Raw genomic sequence first — 17902 nt, 5'->3', positions numbered from 1 at the left:
TTTAAAACAAAATTGGGACATAATATCTAGAAATGCAAATTATGTTACAAAATAGTTTAAATTATGAACCTCCAGATAATCTTGGGTTTATTATTTCTATAATTATCACATCCAAACTGGCACAGGCAAGGAGGACCGAGTGTGTTTTCCTTCCTCTGTGTTGCCAATCTTTCTCTCTCTCTCCCTCCATCTCTCCCTCCCTTCCTCCCCTCCTCCTCCTCCTTCTTCTTTTTCTTTCTCTCTCTCTCTTTCTCTTTCTTTTTCCCTACTTGAAATACTCCTTTGTTTTCAGGGTACTTTGAGGCAACTAACAGTCATATTTGTCTTTGTGGGGTCCCTGAGATGCCTTTTTTCATTGCCCCAAGTCTACCTACGTAGGCCAGAGGATGGTTCAAAAAGAATTCATTATATATTTCCTTTTTCTGTTTTTTCTTTTTTTTTTTCTTTTGTAATCAATCCATTTGGTGAAAATCTGTAATTCACAAGTCAAATAGCGTAGAACAGAAACAACTTTCGGAGCCCACTGTGGACGTGGTGGGGGCCAGCCTGTGCTGCTAAACATAGATTTTGCTGATCTGTTGGCTTCTCAGTTCATAGCATTCAGCCCCCTGGCTCCTCAGCAGCTCCTTCTCGTCAGCTGTGTCTCCAGCTTTCAGCTGCGGGAAGTGGGCAGGAGAGGCGATGAGATCGTAGTGCCGGTCCAGATACCGCAGGTAGATGAGCATGTGCAAGGCGTAGGCCAACACCAGCAGCAGGATCAGGGACGTTGCCAGGCCAATCAGAATAGCTGGCGAGAAGGAGGAGGCGCAGTCTTGGGCCTTCGTAAACCGTCCCCCCTTGATGGCAAAACCTTGGATCTGCAGGAGAAAGGAAGGAGCTGAAGTGATACATCCCTTCTCTCCTAGGATCTACTTCCCAGTTGGGCTGGCAGTTCTGGCCCCTAGGTAGCCAAATTTCATATACTGTCACCCTATTTGCTGAATAATTTAGCCACACGATTTGACAAATGTGATTGTGCTTATGGGGACAGTACAACTCAATCTTAAAACAGGACTGACCCAGAAATTCTGGGATGTATGGTTGTCATAACTAGGAGGCTCATGAAATTCAAGACTGAAATAAAACCTTGATTTCAAGGCTCTGCAAGAAAACCTCTTTTAATCTGATCCTTAGAAATATTCCAATTCATGGAAAAACCACAACTGCTGTGTTGTCTCTAAAATCCAAAGCACACTCAAAATTTTATAAGGCTAGTATAAGTTTCACAAAGACTTTGTGAAAGATTTTGTGCCTTTGATTCTATTGACAGGAATGAGGAAGAGTCTTTGAAGGGGGGTGTCATGATCCTTAATGAGGTAAAAGATAAATAATAATGATAAAAGCTAACACTTATCAAAGGTTTTTGTGTACCATAAACTGCCTTAATTTTTTCAGTATGCAAAGAGCCTAGGAGTAAGTTACTATTTCATTCCTACTTTATGGATGAGGAAACTGAGGCACAGAAAAATTAAGTAACTTGCCTAGAGTCACACAACAGTAAATGTTGTGATGGTGTAATTGAAACCTGGGCAGTGGGCGTCAGACTCGCACTCCATAGCTCCTGGTGGGTTCTCTCTCTTCCTCCTCCCTACCCTGTCTCTCTATTGGTTTTACCATACAGACTTCGTCCCATTTCTGGATCCCTCCTTGCATCCTACCCATTACTTTTAATGGCAAAAACCGCAATCACTTTTGCACCAACCAAATAGAAAGAAAAGCTTTCCATTATGTGCAGATGAAATGGTATCATTACTTGAAAGAAAGAGAGGTTCAAATTGAGAACTGGCACTGATATCTAACACTGTCAAAATGAAACAGGGCTACAAAGCAATTACTTTAAAACAAGAGCCATCGCTTGTGGAAGACAGCCCCTTGTCTAGCTGGCTTTAAAAGTATGACCCTACACAGCATTGCCTCATTCAGACACCTACTCAGTTTTTAAAGAGTACATCAGACGACTGAACTATCCATGAGTGCTTTACTGAAAATTCACTTTGATGGCTTAAGTGAGCACTTTGGCATTGTCCCGTGTGTGTTAGAATTATTGAGGCCGCCCATCACTCCATAGACGCAAGGGGCCTTGCTCGCCCAACTGTCTGTGCTCTTGATTGAACCCAAAGCAGCTTCTGAAGGGGACTCTTGTTCTGGCTTTGGGGATCCCTGCCCTGCCCCTCCTGTGAAGAGGCAGAGTGACCTTCTCTTTAGACTGGTGCCTGAAGAGTCGAGCTCCGCCATGACAAAAGACGACCTCACTTGATTCTGCAACTCCAGCCAAGGAGAATGTCCTCAGGTTGACTGACACTTAATTCTTTTTTTTTTTTTTTTTTTTGAGACAGAGTTTTGCTCTTGTTGCCCAGGCTGGCGTGCAATGGCAGGATTTCAGCGTACTGCAATCTCCACTTTCAGGGCTCAAGCGATTCTCCTGCCTCAGCCTCCCAAGTAGCTGGGATTACAGACGCTTGCCACCATGCCCAGCTAAATTTTGTATTTTTAGTAGAGGCAGGGTTTCACCATGTTGGCCAGGCTAGTCTCAAACTCCTGACCTCAGGTGATCCACCCATCTCGGCCTCCTAAAGTGCTGGGATTACAAGCATGAGCCACCACACCCGGCCAACTGCCACTTAATTCTTAACAAGACTTGGTTGAGAACAGTAAGTGTGGAGAATGCCTGATACACTGTCCACCCATTTCCTGGACTAGAGGTTATACAGACATGCTCTTTCTAGCCCACAGGTGAGTTTTGTTTGACGCAGTGCTCGGAATATCCTGAAAATTTCCTGTGAGAATCCACCAATCTAGCTTCTATTGAAAAGATTCAGCAACACCAGCCCTGCATTCCTACAAAGCAAAAATCAGCACGGTTGAATTTGTAAAATGCTCACTGTGATGAAGGCTACCCTTTGCCACAGTCCCAGCCCAAATCACCAGTTACCCAAGGTACTTGAGTTTGCCACACCAGCCACATTGCTCTATACTCTATTCCCACCATAAGCCAGGCCAGCAGAGCTGCGCATGTGGACAGCAGCCTTTTGTACACATACCTCAGCCACCATCACCACCACCTCCTCTCCACTGGACTGAGTTTGTGTTCTGCCATCTCTTCACATGAAGGGGGTTTCAACAAGGCCCACCTGTCCCCCTGAAAGCCGTGTTTATGGTACGAATGCTCATAAGGATGTACACATCTCACACCACCAGGGATGAATGTGCTCATCCCAAGCACACTGGCAGCAGTCTTAGGGACCCTGTGAACATGTAACTGAGTATTTCTCATACTGCCTGCTCCAGAACTTCAGAGCCAAATTCCTGTGCCGCCTCCAGTCAGTGCAGACAAATGGTCTCGTGGTTTTGTATATTAACCTCACTGGTGGCTCTAACTGACATTTTCTTCCTTTGTTTTTCTCTGCGCCCACATCTTTGCTAAATTTTTTGTTTTAATTGTTTATTATAAAATATATATGATATAAAATTTATCATCTAACCATGTTAAGTGTATACAGTTCAGGGCTATTAAGTACATTCACATTGTTGTGCAACCATTGCTGCCGTCCATCTCCAGAACATTTTCACATCTTGCAATACTGAAACATTACTCCCATTAAATACTAACTGCCCATTCCCTCCTCCCTTCAGTCCCTGGCAACTACTATTCTACTTTCCATCTCGGGGTTTGACAACTGTAAGTACCTCATATAAGTGAAATGATGCAATATTTGTTCTGTTGTGGCTGGCTTATTCCACTTAGCATAATGTCTTCAACGTTCATTTATGTTGTAGCATGTATCCAAATTTCCTTCCTCTTTTTAAATTTAATTTTTTTGAGGCATCTGTCACTCAGGTTGGAGTGCAGTGGTAGAATCTTGGCTCACCGAAGCCTCCACCTCCTGGGCTCAAGCAATCCTCCCACCTCAGCCTCCCAAGTAGCTGGGACTACAGGTGATACCACTATGCCCCCTGATGATTTCTTTTTTAAAAATTGTTTGTAGAGATGGGGGTCTCACTATGTTGCCTAGGCTGGTCTCAAACTCCTGGGCTCAAGAGTGATCCTCCCGCCTCAGCCTCCCTAAGTGCTGGGTTTAAAGGCATGAGCCACCACTCCCAAATTTTCTTCATTTTTAATGCTGAATAATATTCCACTGTACATATACACTAGGTTTGTCGATCCATTCGTCCATTGATAGACATTCGGGTTGCTTGCACCTTTTGGTTATTGTGAATAATGCTGCCATGAACATAGGTATAAACATAGGTGAAAGCTGTTCAAGTCCCTGCTTTCAATTATTTGGAGTACATAGCCAGAAGTAGAGTTGCTGGATCCCTTGGTGATTGTATGTTTAACTTCTTGAGGAAACTCCATATTATTTGCCACAGCATCCACACCATTTTACATTCCCAACAGCAATGCACAAGAGTTCCAACTTCTCCCTGGCCTTGCCAACACTTATTATTTTCTGTTTGTTTGTTGTTGTTTATAATAGCCATCCTAATGGCCGTGAAATGATTTGCCTATTTTTGAAAGTAATTTTTCATAAGTAGTATTTCCATAAGTCAACTAAGTCATTTCCGGAACAAGTTAGAAGTATAAATCAATCAATTCCCCTGGTCTAATTAGGCGAAATTATTTGTAAAATATTCCTTGTTGTCATTGTATCCTCACTGCCGTTTCTGTATATGTATATATACACACACACATACACACATGTATAAACATACACATACATAATATATATTAATATTTATAAACATTTTATACATACACACACAAAAGAATCCTTGGAACCAAACTGTCCAGAATTTGAGTCGTGCCTCTACCATTAACTCTATCAGTTATACTCCTTAGAAAAATTATATGATTATCAGAGATTCAGTCACCTCATTCATAAAAGGACCTTGCAGCATTATGGTAAGTTCTGAAGACAAAGTACATAAAATAACCACAGCACCAACACACACGGGACACTCACGTGTAGCAATTATTGTTAGTCCACGCCTGGCGCACTACTGAGTGTTTCTACATACCTTAGGCCACATATTCCTTATATTAACAAAGATAGGTGAGAAACTGAGAGAGGTTAAGTAACTTGCCCTGGTGGCTGAGCAGTAATTTGACACCAGGTCTGTCTGACTCCAAAATGTGAGCTCCTTCCCTACCCCAAACTGCCTTTCATCCACACCACACTTCTCTACAGAAGCTTGGGAAGGATGGAAGGGAAGAATATGTACATATGAGAATGCCCATATATATCTGGAAAAGGTTGGAATGTGCCCACGAGAGGTACATGCAAAGCCCTGCCTACTATTTCAGGGAGTGGCAGGAACAAGCTAAGCTTCATTCACAGGTAAACAGGATAGAGGAACTTGACAGAATGTCTCTCAACCTAAGATTCTGGTAGTGAAAAGGAATCTCTTACACCCCATTCCTTTCTCCAAATACCTTCAAGAAGATCTTTGGGATATTTTTGACTCCCCGCTGAGTCCCTTCCTACTAACTGCCAAAGCTGTCACTCACACTGCAGATATACTTCTTATCTTCCCTGATAGGATCACTGTGCCACTCCCTGAAGGAAATAAAATAATTGTCCACCAATGTCTCTCCCCAGAAGGGCCTCTCATTGCAGGAAGTGTCAGGCCCTGGCTTCACCCACAGCTTCGCTAGGGCTTAGATGGCTGGCATTCCTCACTGATAATTATTAGTGCTGGATAAAGCTGAATGCAAAAGCAAGCCTTGGGTAGGGGGTGGGGGGTACAGGGAGATAAAATTCTCTATCCTATTCCATTTCATACCTTAAAAGGCAAAGGAAAAAACCCACCAATATTCTTTTAAAGGCATCTACTTCTCTTTTCCTTAAGCATCTAGGTTTGTTTCAGGTGTTTTTAAACAAACATTGAGCTCCTTTGGTACCAAAAACGCAGGTGCATTGAGCATAGGTTTTAGTTTATTACCTGGAAATCAATAAGAGTGACCTCCCACAGGCTCGACCCATCATCCGTGTTGCTGGGCAGCAAGAGGGCCTGGTCCCGCGGCAGGTTGCCCACGCGTTGGCAGCGGTAGGAGTAACCGGAGGGAGCATGTATGCCAGTTGGGTTAAAGACTGCTTGGATTGAATTGTTGGAAACGATCTCGACTCGGCGCAAAGTAAACCAGCTCTGGATGGACAACTTGTTGTAATTGGTAAGGATGAATCTGAAAATGGTTATAAAATCAGCATTACTCCTAAAGAACTGTTCCCACATTTACCGACGCAAGGCATCATCTATGAACAGTACAATGGCGCCCTCTTTTGTCAGGCGGCAGAACGGGCTTGGGGAGAGGCTTCACTTTTGTTGCAGAGCCTGCCCTGGATGGATGGGAAAGAGAAAATGACAGGGCAGGCCCCAAAGTGGACAGTGCAAATTCCTACGAAAGAAAAAAACACAAAGTTTGGGTTTGTTTGTTTTGTTTTTGCTTTTTCAGAATCAACACTTGATTATGGGTTTATTCATCAAAAAATTTGAGAAAAACTTAAATGGACATCAATGAAGAATTTGCTAAATTGTGGTTTAAAATAATGGTAATAGCTCTCTTGATAGCTTCTGTGTTATGTATGTGTATTGTGTTTAACCTGCACTGCAACACTATGTGGTAGATAATATCCTTATTCTAATTTCACAGGCAAGGAATCTAAAACACAAAGGGCTTGAATAAGCTCACTGGGAGAGTGAGTGTCAGAGCTGGGCTTCAAATCCAATCTTAACTCTTTCGGAATGGACTGTTTTCCAGCCATGAAAAAAGTCATAATTTACTTGTCATTATCATTTTATTTCAATTTTTAAAAAAATATGTGACTGCATAGAGAAAAATGTCTGGAAGGATGGAGATTAAAACATTAGTAGTGATTGCAAATGGTGTTTAGATTATTGATGATTTTCATTTTCTTCTTTCTGTAGCTCAATATTTTCTGATTTTTCTGTTTTCATTAGTTTTTCTTGTCTCTGTTTGGCTCCTTTGCAAGAAGACCCTAAGACAAGGGTGTGAATATAAGAAATATTCAGAGGAGTTCAGTCATTCAAAATATGTAAAATGGAGAGAAAAGAAACGACAGAGGAAGGGAAGGCAGCTAAAAGAGGCACATTATTAAGCAAGTGTCCAATGTGGACAAGCAGGGCTTCATTGCCGTGATGGAACCTGGGAGCCAGAGTACAGCACATGCTGCTGAGTTATCTCACCTGATGGGGAGGGAGCTGAGGTGTGTGTATGTTTCCTCCAGTCAATGGGCCAGGGACTGGGGACAGTGGGCCAGAGAAAGCTTTTAGGCAAAGAGAGGCTGGGAGTTGAAAGTTCAGCAGGTAGGCTACAGTACTCTCAAATGGAAAGGACCATGTAGATATTCATGGAGTACTGACAGTGCCTGGTACATACCTCTCTCATCAGAATAAATAATAATAACAACAATAATAATAAAGCTATTTTTCATTTTGGAGAAAAGTAGAATTACGACCAAAAATATTCTCCATTTCTAGATCAAACAGATATGTGTGTTTGGTCACCTTGTGGGGTTCTATTTACTTGTAAAGTTGCTCTGAAAGATGATGGCATATATTTTCTAAATTATGATCAGTGAAACACTAGTCTCCCATGATATGTAGACAAGTGTTCCGAGGAAGAAGGCTCTCCAAAGTTAAACACAGGAAACACCGAGTTAGTCAAAGTTACAAAGTGCAATAGTCTTCCTTAAGATTATTTCTTCTCAGAAACTTTAACATACAAGTTTACACTGTGAATTGCCAAGAGGAAGACATGGTTTAGAGTCGTTCCCAGACACATTTGACCACAGAACCCCCTTTTCATAAAATCTTATAAATATTCTTACAGAGCAGAAGTGTCCCACAGAGCAAAGCTTAAGAAAGACTGCCCTAGCACAATCCTGCTGCTTTTCCAAATAATGTTAAAGACACAACTACTTATCTCCACTAACAAGTTTGTCTTATAGGAAGGGAAGCACTGTATTTTTATAAGAAAAAAATAATAATGCCTTCAAATTGTTCCCCCCACCTCAGGAGCAGTTCCTAACTGCTTGGCTAAAGTCACTGTTGGCAGATGCATCCTTTCATACCTAAACACCAAAAAACTGTAGGCCTCTGTTGATTGTCTGCTGGGGAACGCACATAATGAGGCTTTTTCATTGTAGTTAAATGGTAAAGTGTGATTCGTTATAAGAAGCTATAGAAAATAGTTTCAAACCAGAGCCCCAGTCCTTAGAGCTTTATTTCTATTTTCTTCTTTTCTCAGATGAAAAGGATATTACATTCTCAGGACTGGGAGTTTTCTAAGTCCTTAATGCAGGCGGCATGAGGGGTGGGGGAGAGGGAAGTTATGGGTATTTTGGTAGAAACTTTTAGAAAGAAAGCATCAGTATAGGATCCCATCATATCACAGCACCAACTTTTCAGTGTAATTAGGTTGATGTGGCATGCAATGTGTCACAGTGCTTGGGCATATAGCAAGCCCCTGCTTCACACATGTGGAATGAATACATTTTAGAGAGCTAATCTGAAGTGCTGAAGCTGCGATGCTCTAAAGTGCTGTCCTACCTACCTTATAGCAAGACCTCTGGGGTTTCCAGCATCAACAAGCTTCAAAGACAACCTAAGAAAAGGAAACAACACAGTCTATGAAAATAAGAATAACCCTAACTTCATATCTACTCAAAAGTTACCTCAAGGTGGGTCACGTAACACCTAACACACAAAATGTATAGAACATTTTTTTAATCTTGAGGTAGGCAATGGTTTCCTGAAAAAAATACAAAAGCATAAACCATAAAAGAAACAACTGATAAATTGCATTTTACTAAAATCCAAAATTTTTACTCTTCAAAAGACACTGTTTAAGAAAACAAGAAAGGCAAGCCACACAACAGGAGAAAATACTCACAACACATATACATAAAGAACTTTATCCAGAATACAATAAATAACACTAACAACTCAACAAAAAGACAGCCCAATGTAAAAATCGCAAAAATTGTCAGAAGACTCAATCATGTTTTAAAGAAAGATATACAAATGGTCAATAAGTACATGAAAAGATGCTCAGGACCATTAGACATTCAGGGAATGTAAAATAAAACCACAATAAAGATAACACAGTACAGGAATCAGAATGGCTAAACCATTTTTTAAACTGACTCTTAAGCTTTTAATAACTACATTTATTCCTATTTTCCTGAGAGTAAACATAAGATTTCCCAGAGCAAAGACAGATGAATTATGACTTACTCATGAGAACAACCATAGTGGTTCCCCCTTCTAATCCAATTCTCCCCCACTAGGCAGCATGAGAAGAGCCAGATGTCATCCTACACATATTGGGATTTGTAATACAGATGAGGAACACCAAAATTATCCATCTGAGAGTTTACATAGGAGAGAGACCGTGGATCCCTTCTCACCTCCCGAGAGAGGGAGAGAAACATTTGCTCCCCTAGTGTCAATAAATTCTCCTTAGGAAGAGAAGAGGGATGATTAGTCTTTGAGTGAAAGAGTTTAATTAGCCTTTGGATGGAAGCAAATCGCTCACCATAAGGAGACAAATGGTTGCAGGTCTCATACCCATGGTATGTAAATACATATCTCCAAGGGGAGGATAAGATAAGCCTCTCTGAGTTTCTAACCCCTGGAATCTCTCTATGGCTTTGAGTTTCATTACCCCTTGATACATGAACACATTACTTTCAAGAGGTAAATCTCTCACTAACTCTAACACTTATCTTTTCACCCAGTTCCCAGTAAAAATTTGTTCAGAAATTCCTAAACATGCAGAAATATAAAAATGCCTTCTCTAGCCTCACTCTGACCATACGAAGTGTTAGTGAGAATGGGAAGCAACTGGAACTCTCATACGATGCTGGAAAAAAGGAAAAGATGCGGCCACTTAAAAAACAGTTTGGCTGTTTTCTAAAAAGGTAAACATACACATACTATATGATCCAGGCATTCTACCCCTAGTTGGAATGACAGATAAGAGAAATGAAAATACCCGCTGCCACAAAGACTTGTACATGAATGTTCATAGTGACTTTAGTGGGAAAGTTATGCAAAAAGTGAGAGAAAAAACAAATGTCTATCAACAGGTGAACAGATAAGTTGTGGTACATCTATAATATGGACTACTACTCAGCAATGAAAAGGGAAATACCATTAACACATGCAATAACATGGAAGATTATCAAAATCATTAAGCTAAGTGACAGTGGCTACACTAAAAAAGAGTACACACATGGGATTATATTTATATAAAATTCTAGAATGTGCAAACTAATTGATAATAATAGCAGATCAGTGGTTATCTGGCGATGTGACAGTGGTTGGAAAGATGCATTACTAAGAAACACATAGAAACTTCGGGGCATGATGAAAATGTTTGTTGCCTTTTTTTGTTTTTTGAGACAGGGTCTTGTTCTGTCGCACAGGCTCAGGGGCAGTGGCATAATCTCCACTCACTGCACCCTCCAACTCTCAGGCTCAAGCAATCCTCCCACCTCAGCCTCCTGTGTAGCTGGGACTACAGGCATGCACCACCACACCTGGCTAATTTTTGTACCTTTGGTAAAGACAGGGTTCATCATGTTGGCCAGGCTGGTCCCTAACTCCTAATCTCAGGTGATCTGCCCATCTTGGCCTCCCAAAGTACTGGGATTACAGGTGTGAGCCACTGTGCTCAGCCACGAGGATCTTTAAGTATCAGGTACTGTGCCATCAATTGGGAATACAAAGGAGAAATACAACCTGGAACAAGAGCTGTTCAAAAAGGAGCTCTTTTTACTCTTTCAAGCGCTCTACTCTCACACATGTAAAATGGATTCTGAATTCTTCAGGCTGTAATTGCCTAAATTCCAAATACACACAGATGCTGGGATTATGCTCTATTTGCAGGGCTTTCACTATTTAAAAAGACTTCCGTAGCAAATCCATCTGCCAATAATTTGCCTCTCTCTGAACATTTTGTTTCCAAGAGCTAAAACGTGGTCATCTTTTTTTAATCTGTGCTTTTGACCTTACATGGTTATATCTTTCTTTCGGTTTGTTATTTCAGCAACTCCCATTCTGCTTCTTGAGATCTTAAGATTTCCTTGCCAGCACAAGGGCATCTGGCTCATCCATGGAATTCACAGGAATCAGCCACTAGGTCTCAGCAGCTGGTCCTTGACACTTCCCTTCCTGGAAGCCTCCTGTTGCCCCTCTTTGGGCAGGCTGTCCAGGATGCCTGCACACTCACCTGTGCAGGACTCCAGCAGGTGGACGCTGCACACTCAGGGCTCACACCTGAATAGAATTCTAAGGCAGTGTCCAAAAAGACAGTCAAGTTCTGCCCAATCTTTAATTTGTGTCCTGTGAGACCCAACGCTTACTGAAGAAATTTAGACACTGTTTCACTCTAGTTATCACTGGGATGCCAGGAAGGAAAAGAATGCTACTACTATTAATACTCTGAACAGCACTCAACAAGATCTCAAAGTGCTTATGCATATATTTCCTCATGTGTTTTCCACAACCTTGTAAGATAGGGCCAAGAGGAAGAAGATACATGGTCATTTTTAAAGATGTTTTAAAGCCCAGCTCTACGAACATACATACTCCATGACTTTAGGAAGTTTTCTAACCTCTGTCATGATAACTGCCTGTGACTCCGAGAGTTACTGTGAGGAATAACAGACATGGGCCTATGAAGAGCTCGCACCGTGCCTGGCCCACAGTAAGTGCTCAAGGCCTCATAGCTATAATGAATAGATGCCGTCATCTCCATTTGACAGATGATGATCCTACATGTCCTGCCTATAAAATCACAAAGCTCTCTGGTAGAACTGGGCCTAGAGGCCAAGTTTTCATTCTTTCTGTCTCTAGGTTCCCAGTAATCACAGGTCTCTAAAACCCAGCAAAAAAAAAAAAAAAAAAAAGCTGTAGGTGGCCGGGCGCGGCAGCTCACACCTGTAATCCCAGCACTTTGGGAGAACACAAAGTGGGCAGACCACCTGAGGTCAGGAGTTCGAGATCAGCATGGCCAACATGGTGAAACCCTGTCTGTCTCTACTAAAAATACAAACAACTAGTCAGGTGTGGTGGCACCTGCCTGTAATCCCAGCTACTCGGGAGGCAGAGGCAGGAGAATCACTTGAACCCGGGAGGCAGAGGTTGCAGTGAGTTGAGATCGTGCCATTGCACTCCAGCTTGGGCAACGAGCAAGACTCTGTCTTTAAAATAAAATAATAAAATAAAATAAAATAAAAAACAAACAACTGTAGGACCCTGATTTTCTCCCACAAATGCCCTAGGGTCAGGATAAATGGAATCAAGGAGAGCCAGTCAGCCATAGACAGCCAAGATTATCCCCAAGCAGGCAGCCTCTCTCTGTGCAACTGACCACAAATAAAGAGCCCTGTGGGGAATTAATTAGCACCCCAGGAAAAGGTCCTGAGCTCTCAGCATTCCATAGTCTCTTTGATAGTCTTGGATAGTTGAGCTATAACAGGATAAACAAATCTGAGAGGACTCTAGATGCTTCCACTTACAATTCCCTAAATCCCTAATAAAAGATAGTCGTTCTGAACAGCAAGATACTCAGATTTGTAATATGACTTTTAATTGTATATTAATAGAATCCATTTTTACCCATCACCAAGAATTTTTAAGTGGGAAGTAAGGTTCAGGAATAAAAGGATGTTTCTAGCCAAAGTACATAAAGTAGAAAAAGAATACACACACACACACGCACACAGTTATGCTTTATATAAAGCACCCTACCCATCTAAACCAAACCAGAACAAATGCAGAGAATCTTCCAAACGGATCTATTTTACCAACAAATGTTGAAAAGAAGGTTTATAGAAAGCAAGCAGGACATGCCAGATTTCCTCTCCCTGGACCAAAATAAATAAAAACAAAAATTTTTGCTTGGATGACTGAAAAGCAGAAAAAGGCATTGGAAATTGATTTGCCCTTCAAACATGTTATTTGTTTAATCTGCTTATCTCAAATCAAAACTAATTATTTCAATCATTTTGAAATGTCCCAAAGAATTATCTGGAATTTAGCCATTGAAAAGTGCCCTGCACATTTGCAAACAGGCAATATTCCACTATTTCAGCACACTGACACCCCCCCGCCCCCCACCTCCACAGAGTCAAGCATTTGTCCTGGCTAGTGTGTCACCCACTAGAATGTGCATGACCCTGCTGGGATATGTGATCTCTTCCCTGATAGGATAAAAGTAGTTTAACACCTAACATTTGGAGGTGAGACCAAGCCTGGAATCCTTTGCTGTTTTCAAAATGAGTTTGAGAACCCTCGCTTTCCAAAGTCTCATTTTCTACAAGTTATTCTGACAATTAGCAAAAAGGTTCAGCAGAAAACTGCCAGGAAAATATAACTTTTTTTTTTTTTTTTTTGACCGAGTCTCACTCTGTCGCCCAGGCTGGAGTGCAATGATGGGATCTCAGCTCACCGCAACCTCCGCCTCCCAGGTTCAAGCAATTCTCCTGCCTCAGCCTCCTGAGTAGATGGGATTACAGGCACCCACCACCATGCCCGGCTAATTTTTGTATTTTTGTAGAGACGAGGTTTCACCATGTTGGCCAGGCAGGTCTTACACTCCTGATCTCAGGTGATCCACCACCTCAGCCTTCCAAAGTGCTGGGATTACAGGCATGAGCCACCACGCCCAGCCAACAATTTTTGAAGTTAACTTCTGACTTGTTCCTTTATTTTAGACAGTAAATACTTTCTCAAAGATGTGTGTCGGCCGGGCGCAGTGGCTCAAGCCTGTAATCCCAGCACTTTGGGAGGCCGAGACGGGCGGATCACAAGGTCAGGAGATCGAGACCATCCTGGCTAACACAGCGAAACCCCGTCTCTACTAAAAACACAAAAAATTAGCCGGGCGAGGTGGCGGCGCCTGTGGTCCCAGCTACTCGGGAGGCTGAGGCAGGAGAATGGCGGGAACCCGGGAGGCGGAGCTTGCAGTGAGCTGAGATCTGGCCACTGCACTCCAGCCTGGGCGACAGAGCGAGACTCCGTCTCAAAAAAAAAAAAAAAGATGTGTGTCAGGGTCCTATACAAAGGAGCCTTTTTTTTTTTTTTTTTGAAATGACAAAAAAATTGAATGCAGAGTTAACAACGCAATAGCCCTAAGGGCTTCCTCAAACTGAGAGATCAACATACCTAGCACTTTCTTCAGTGCAATTTGAGTTGTCAGGGTCCACTGTTACCTTCTGACCAAATGCCTTGTCTGTAAGGTCCAGCCAGGTTTGATTCTTAAATTTAATCGTGATTCTTTTGGCCCAGAAGAGAATGCAAGAAATTCCATCGATGGAGACATTAACTGGGCCATGATGGCTGAATGCATTCCAAGGTTCTTTTTCTAAATGCCCTTCTTTGCTCAGATTGTAGTTGAGAGCCTAATTAACCAAATATAAAGAACGTAAGAGATGAACTTGTGTCTATAGTGCAAAAGGCTTCCTAGAAATGAAAGCGCTAAGTCATATCCCGTAATGGTAAATACATGTCATTATACATTTATTAAAACCCATAAAATGTACAATACAAAGAAAGAAATTTACACCAATTACTCTAGTGTAAATACAGATAAAAGAAAAATTAGTTAATAGAGAGCTGCAACTTACGCTTACCAGTAACCAAAGATTATTATTATTATAGCAACAGAAATGAAGCTGAATATTGTAATGAAAATATAAGAGAGCAAGTAAAATTAAGTATTTTAGGTTTTTCTCAACTGTAAGATTCTATAATAAACAGAAAACCAAATACCACATGTTCTCACTTGTAAGTGGGAGCTAAGCATTGAGTACACATGGACATAAATATGCAAACCATCGACACTGTGGATGACTGGAGAGTGGAGGGAGTGGAGTAGGTTAAAAAACTACCTATCGGATACTATGCTTACTATCAGGGTGATGTGATTCATACCACAAACCCCAGCATCATGCACTATTCCCATGTAACAAATCTGCACATGGACCCTCTGTATCCAAAATAAAAGTTGACTTTTAAAAAGAAGAGATTCTAGCCAGGCGCGGTGGCTCATGCCTGTAATCCCAGTATTTTGGGAGGCCGAGGCGGGTGGATCACAAGGTCAGGAGATCAAGACCATCCTGGCTAACACGGTGAAACTCCATCTCTACTAAAAATACAAAAAATTAGCTGGGTGTGATGGTGGGTGCCTTGTAGTCCCGGCTACTTGGGAGGCTGAGGCAGAAGAGTGGTGTGAATCTGGGAGGTGGAGCTTGCAGTGAGCCAAGATCGCACCACTGTACTCCAGCCTGGGTGACAGAGTGAGACTCCGTCTCAAAAAAGTAAATAAATAAAATTTAAAAAATAAAATAAAATAAAATAAAGAGATTCCATAATACATTTCCCCACCCCAAATTGAAGCAAAAATATGTTACTTATTAATACAATTATAATTTATATTTTCACAGGAGCACAGACACGATTGAAACGTGTTTTTCAGTTTTTTAGAGCTAGATTACAATCTGGTTTCCTGGCATAGCCATACCTGTGTGATTGGTATTGTTGTGAAATTCTGGACTGGTTTCGTACCTCCATTATTCTGATCTGTCAAATAAATAATGATGTGGTTACCAATGCTAAATGTCCTTTATTTATTAATGTAATTGAGTGGCAATAATATGCTAAGCACTGTCACATATATCAAGCTTAAGCCCCTTTTGGCTCATCATTTAGAACACACTAATATAAGATTTCACATGAGTGACTCCTGGTACAGACACCATTGGTCAGGGAATTCTATCACAGAAAAAGCCCTTCCCCACCCCACATGGAATCATGTGGGCAACTGGAGTCTTACCATTCTTCATAACCACTTCTTTATTTGAAGATGTTGGAGAACTGAAATTAGAAAAAAAACAAAAAAATTAAAAGATGCTGAATAAATATCTACAATTCAGATGTTATATGAAATTTTAAGAAGTATATTTCACTTTATTACATCTCAGAATAGAGGAGCAGAAACAGCCTGCCAAAACTGTTCATTTCTTAATAGTGAATTTCTCATTTAAAAAGTAATATGTCTCTCCCCTGTTGTCTCTGCATTTAACAGAAAGAGAGAGAAAGTAACATATGTTCTTCAAAAAACAAATATGAAAAATAAAGAAAAATTTTAGAAAGAAAAATTATTTTATTGTATTTTATTTTATTTGAGATGGAGTCTCACTCTGTCGCCCAAGCTGGAGTCCAGTGGTGTGATCTCAGCTCCCTGCAACCTCTGCCTCCTGGGTTCGAGTGATTCTCCTGCCTCAGCCTCCTGAGTAGTTGGGATTACAGGTGTACCACCACACCCTATTAATTCTTGTATTTTTAGTAGAGATGGGGTTTCACCATGTTGGCCAGACTGCTCTTGAACTCCTACCTCAGGTGATCCACCCACCTCGGCCTCCCCAAGTGCTGCGATTACAAGTGTGAGCCACCATGCCCAGCCAGAAAAATTATTTTAAATCAAACCTGAAGGCCGGGCACGGTGGCTCAAGCCTGTAATCCCAGCACTTTGGGAGGCCGAGACGGGCGGATCACGAGGTCAGGAGATCAAGACCTGGCTAACCCGGTGAAACCCCGTCTCTACTAAAAAACACAAAAAACTAGCCGGGTGAGGTGGCGGGCGCCTGTAGTCCCAGCTACTCGGGAGGCTGAGGCAGGAGAACGGCGTAAACCTGAGAGGTGGAGCTTGCAGTGAGCTGAGATCCGGCCACTGCACTCCAGCCTGGGCGACAGAGCGAGACTCCGTCTCAAAAAAATAAATAAATAAATAAATAAATAAATAAATAAATAAATAAATAAAACCTGATTCTTATTCACTGAATAATATTGCGGGCAGGGGAGCCTACTATGTGCCAAGCAGTGTGCTACACACTAAGGTTTAACCAATAACAAATACAAAATAACAAAATAGTAAAGCATATAAAACATTTTACAGTGAAATTTCATACTACATTGCATTGTTAACATATCAAAGCCAAAACATCCAACAGAAAACAAGACAGACTCAATTACCAAAAAGTTATACTGGAAACTTATGAGCATATAAATTATGATATATATCCTTGTGTTTGTATGTGTATATATATCCTCTCTGTACGCATACAAACACACAAACACACACCACATATGTATATAATTTACTTTTCACAAAGTTTAAAAATGGATTTTTCTGGACATACTGTTTTAGAGTTTGCAATTTTTTTTAAACTATATCACAAATATTTTCCATGTAATTATATACTTTTGACACATTTTTAATGTCATGTAGTATTATATCATTGAAATGTATCATAATGTATTTAACCAAATTTCTACTTTTAAGTATTTGTTTTCAATTTTATTAGCATTATAACAATACTGCATTGAACATTACTGTGGATGGTTTGTTCACACCCATGAGAAGTTCCTTAAGATAAATTCCTTGAAGTGAAATTTCTAAGTCAGAAGATATACACATTTTTTATTACAGGATATTTCAGACATACACAAATATAAACAGAAAAAAATAATAAGCCCCCATGTACCTGGACCCATTATTCAGCTTTAGTAATTATCAGGTTATAACCAATCTTGTTTCACCTACAAGCTCACCCTCTTCCCCCATGTGATAGTAGTTTGAATAAAATGCCAAAAATTATATCATTTCAGTATATATCTCTAAAAGATAAGAACTTTTAAAAATAACAGCACAATTACATCTAGAAAATACTGATAATTATCTAACATAAAATTAGTGTTTAAATCTCCGGTTTTGTCATAAACGTCCTAAAGATTTAACAGTTTATTTATTGCATATTTTAAGTGTTCCATA

At 40.8% G+C, this 17902-nt stretch overlaps 1 protein-coding gene across 2 annotated transcripts; it reads right to left on the bottom strand.

Annotated features, from left to right (window-relative positions):
* Nucleotides 1–258: 258 nt before the first annotated feature.
* Nucleotides 259–15914, bottom strand: ATP6AP1L (ATPase H+ transporting accessory protein 1 like). Of its 2 annotated transcripts, XM_025388506.1 has the most exons (7): nucleotides 15905–15914; nucleotides 15593–15651; nucleotides 14981–15058; nucleotides 14236–14471; nucleotides 8615–8665; nucleotides 5983–6223; nucleotides 259–857 (listed from the first exon to the last, which is right to left on the bottom strand). In XM_025388506.1, the coding sequence occupies exons 1-7, from the start codon at nucleotides 15912–15914 to the stop codon at nucleotides 555–557; spliced, it is 978 nt and encodes a 325-aa protein (XP_025244291.1). In that variant the 3' UTR covers nucleotides 259–554. The 2 variants fall into 2 exon arrangements, with proteins under 2 accessions (XP_025244291.1, XP_025244292.1); XM_025388507.1 differs by lacking the exons at nucleotides 14236–14471; nucleotides 14981–15058; nucleotides 15593–15651; nucleotides 15905–15914 and adding an exon at nucleotides 13303–13381 and having other exon boundaries at nucleotides 8615–8666.
* Between the last annotated feature and the right edge of the window lie 1988 nt (nucleotides 15915–17902).

This window comes from Theropithecus gelada, chromosome 6 (assembly GCF_003255815.1).
Source record: "Theropithecus gelada isolate Dixy chromosome 6, Tgel_1.0, whole genome shotgun sequence".
NCBI classification, from domain to species: Eukaryota; Metazoa; Chordata; class Mammalia; order Primates; family Cercopithecidae; genus Theropithecus; species Theropithecus gelada.
This window is presented reverse-complemented; position numbering and strand designations above follow the sequence as displayed.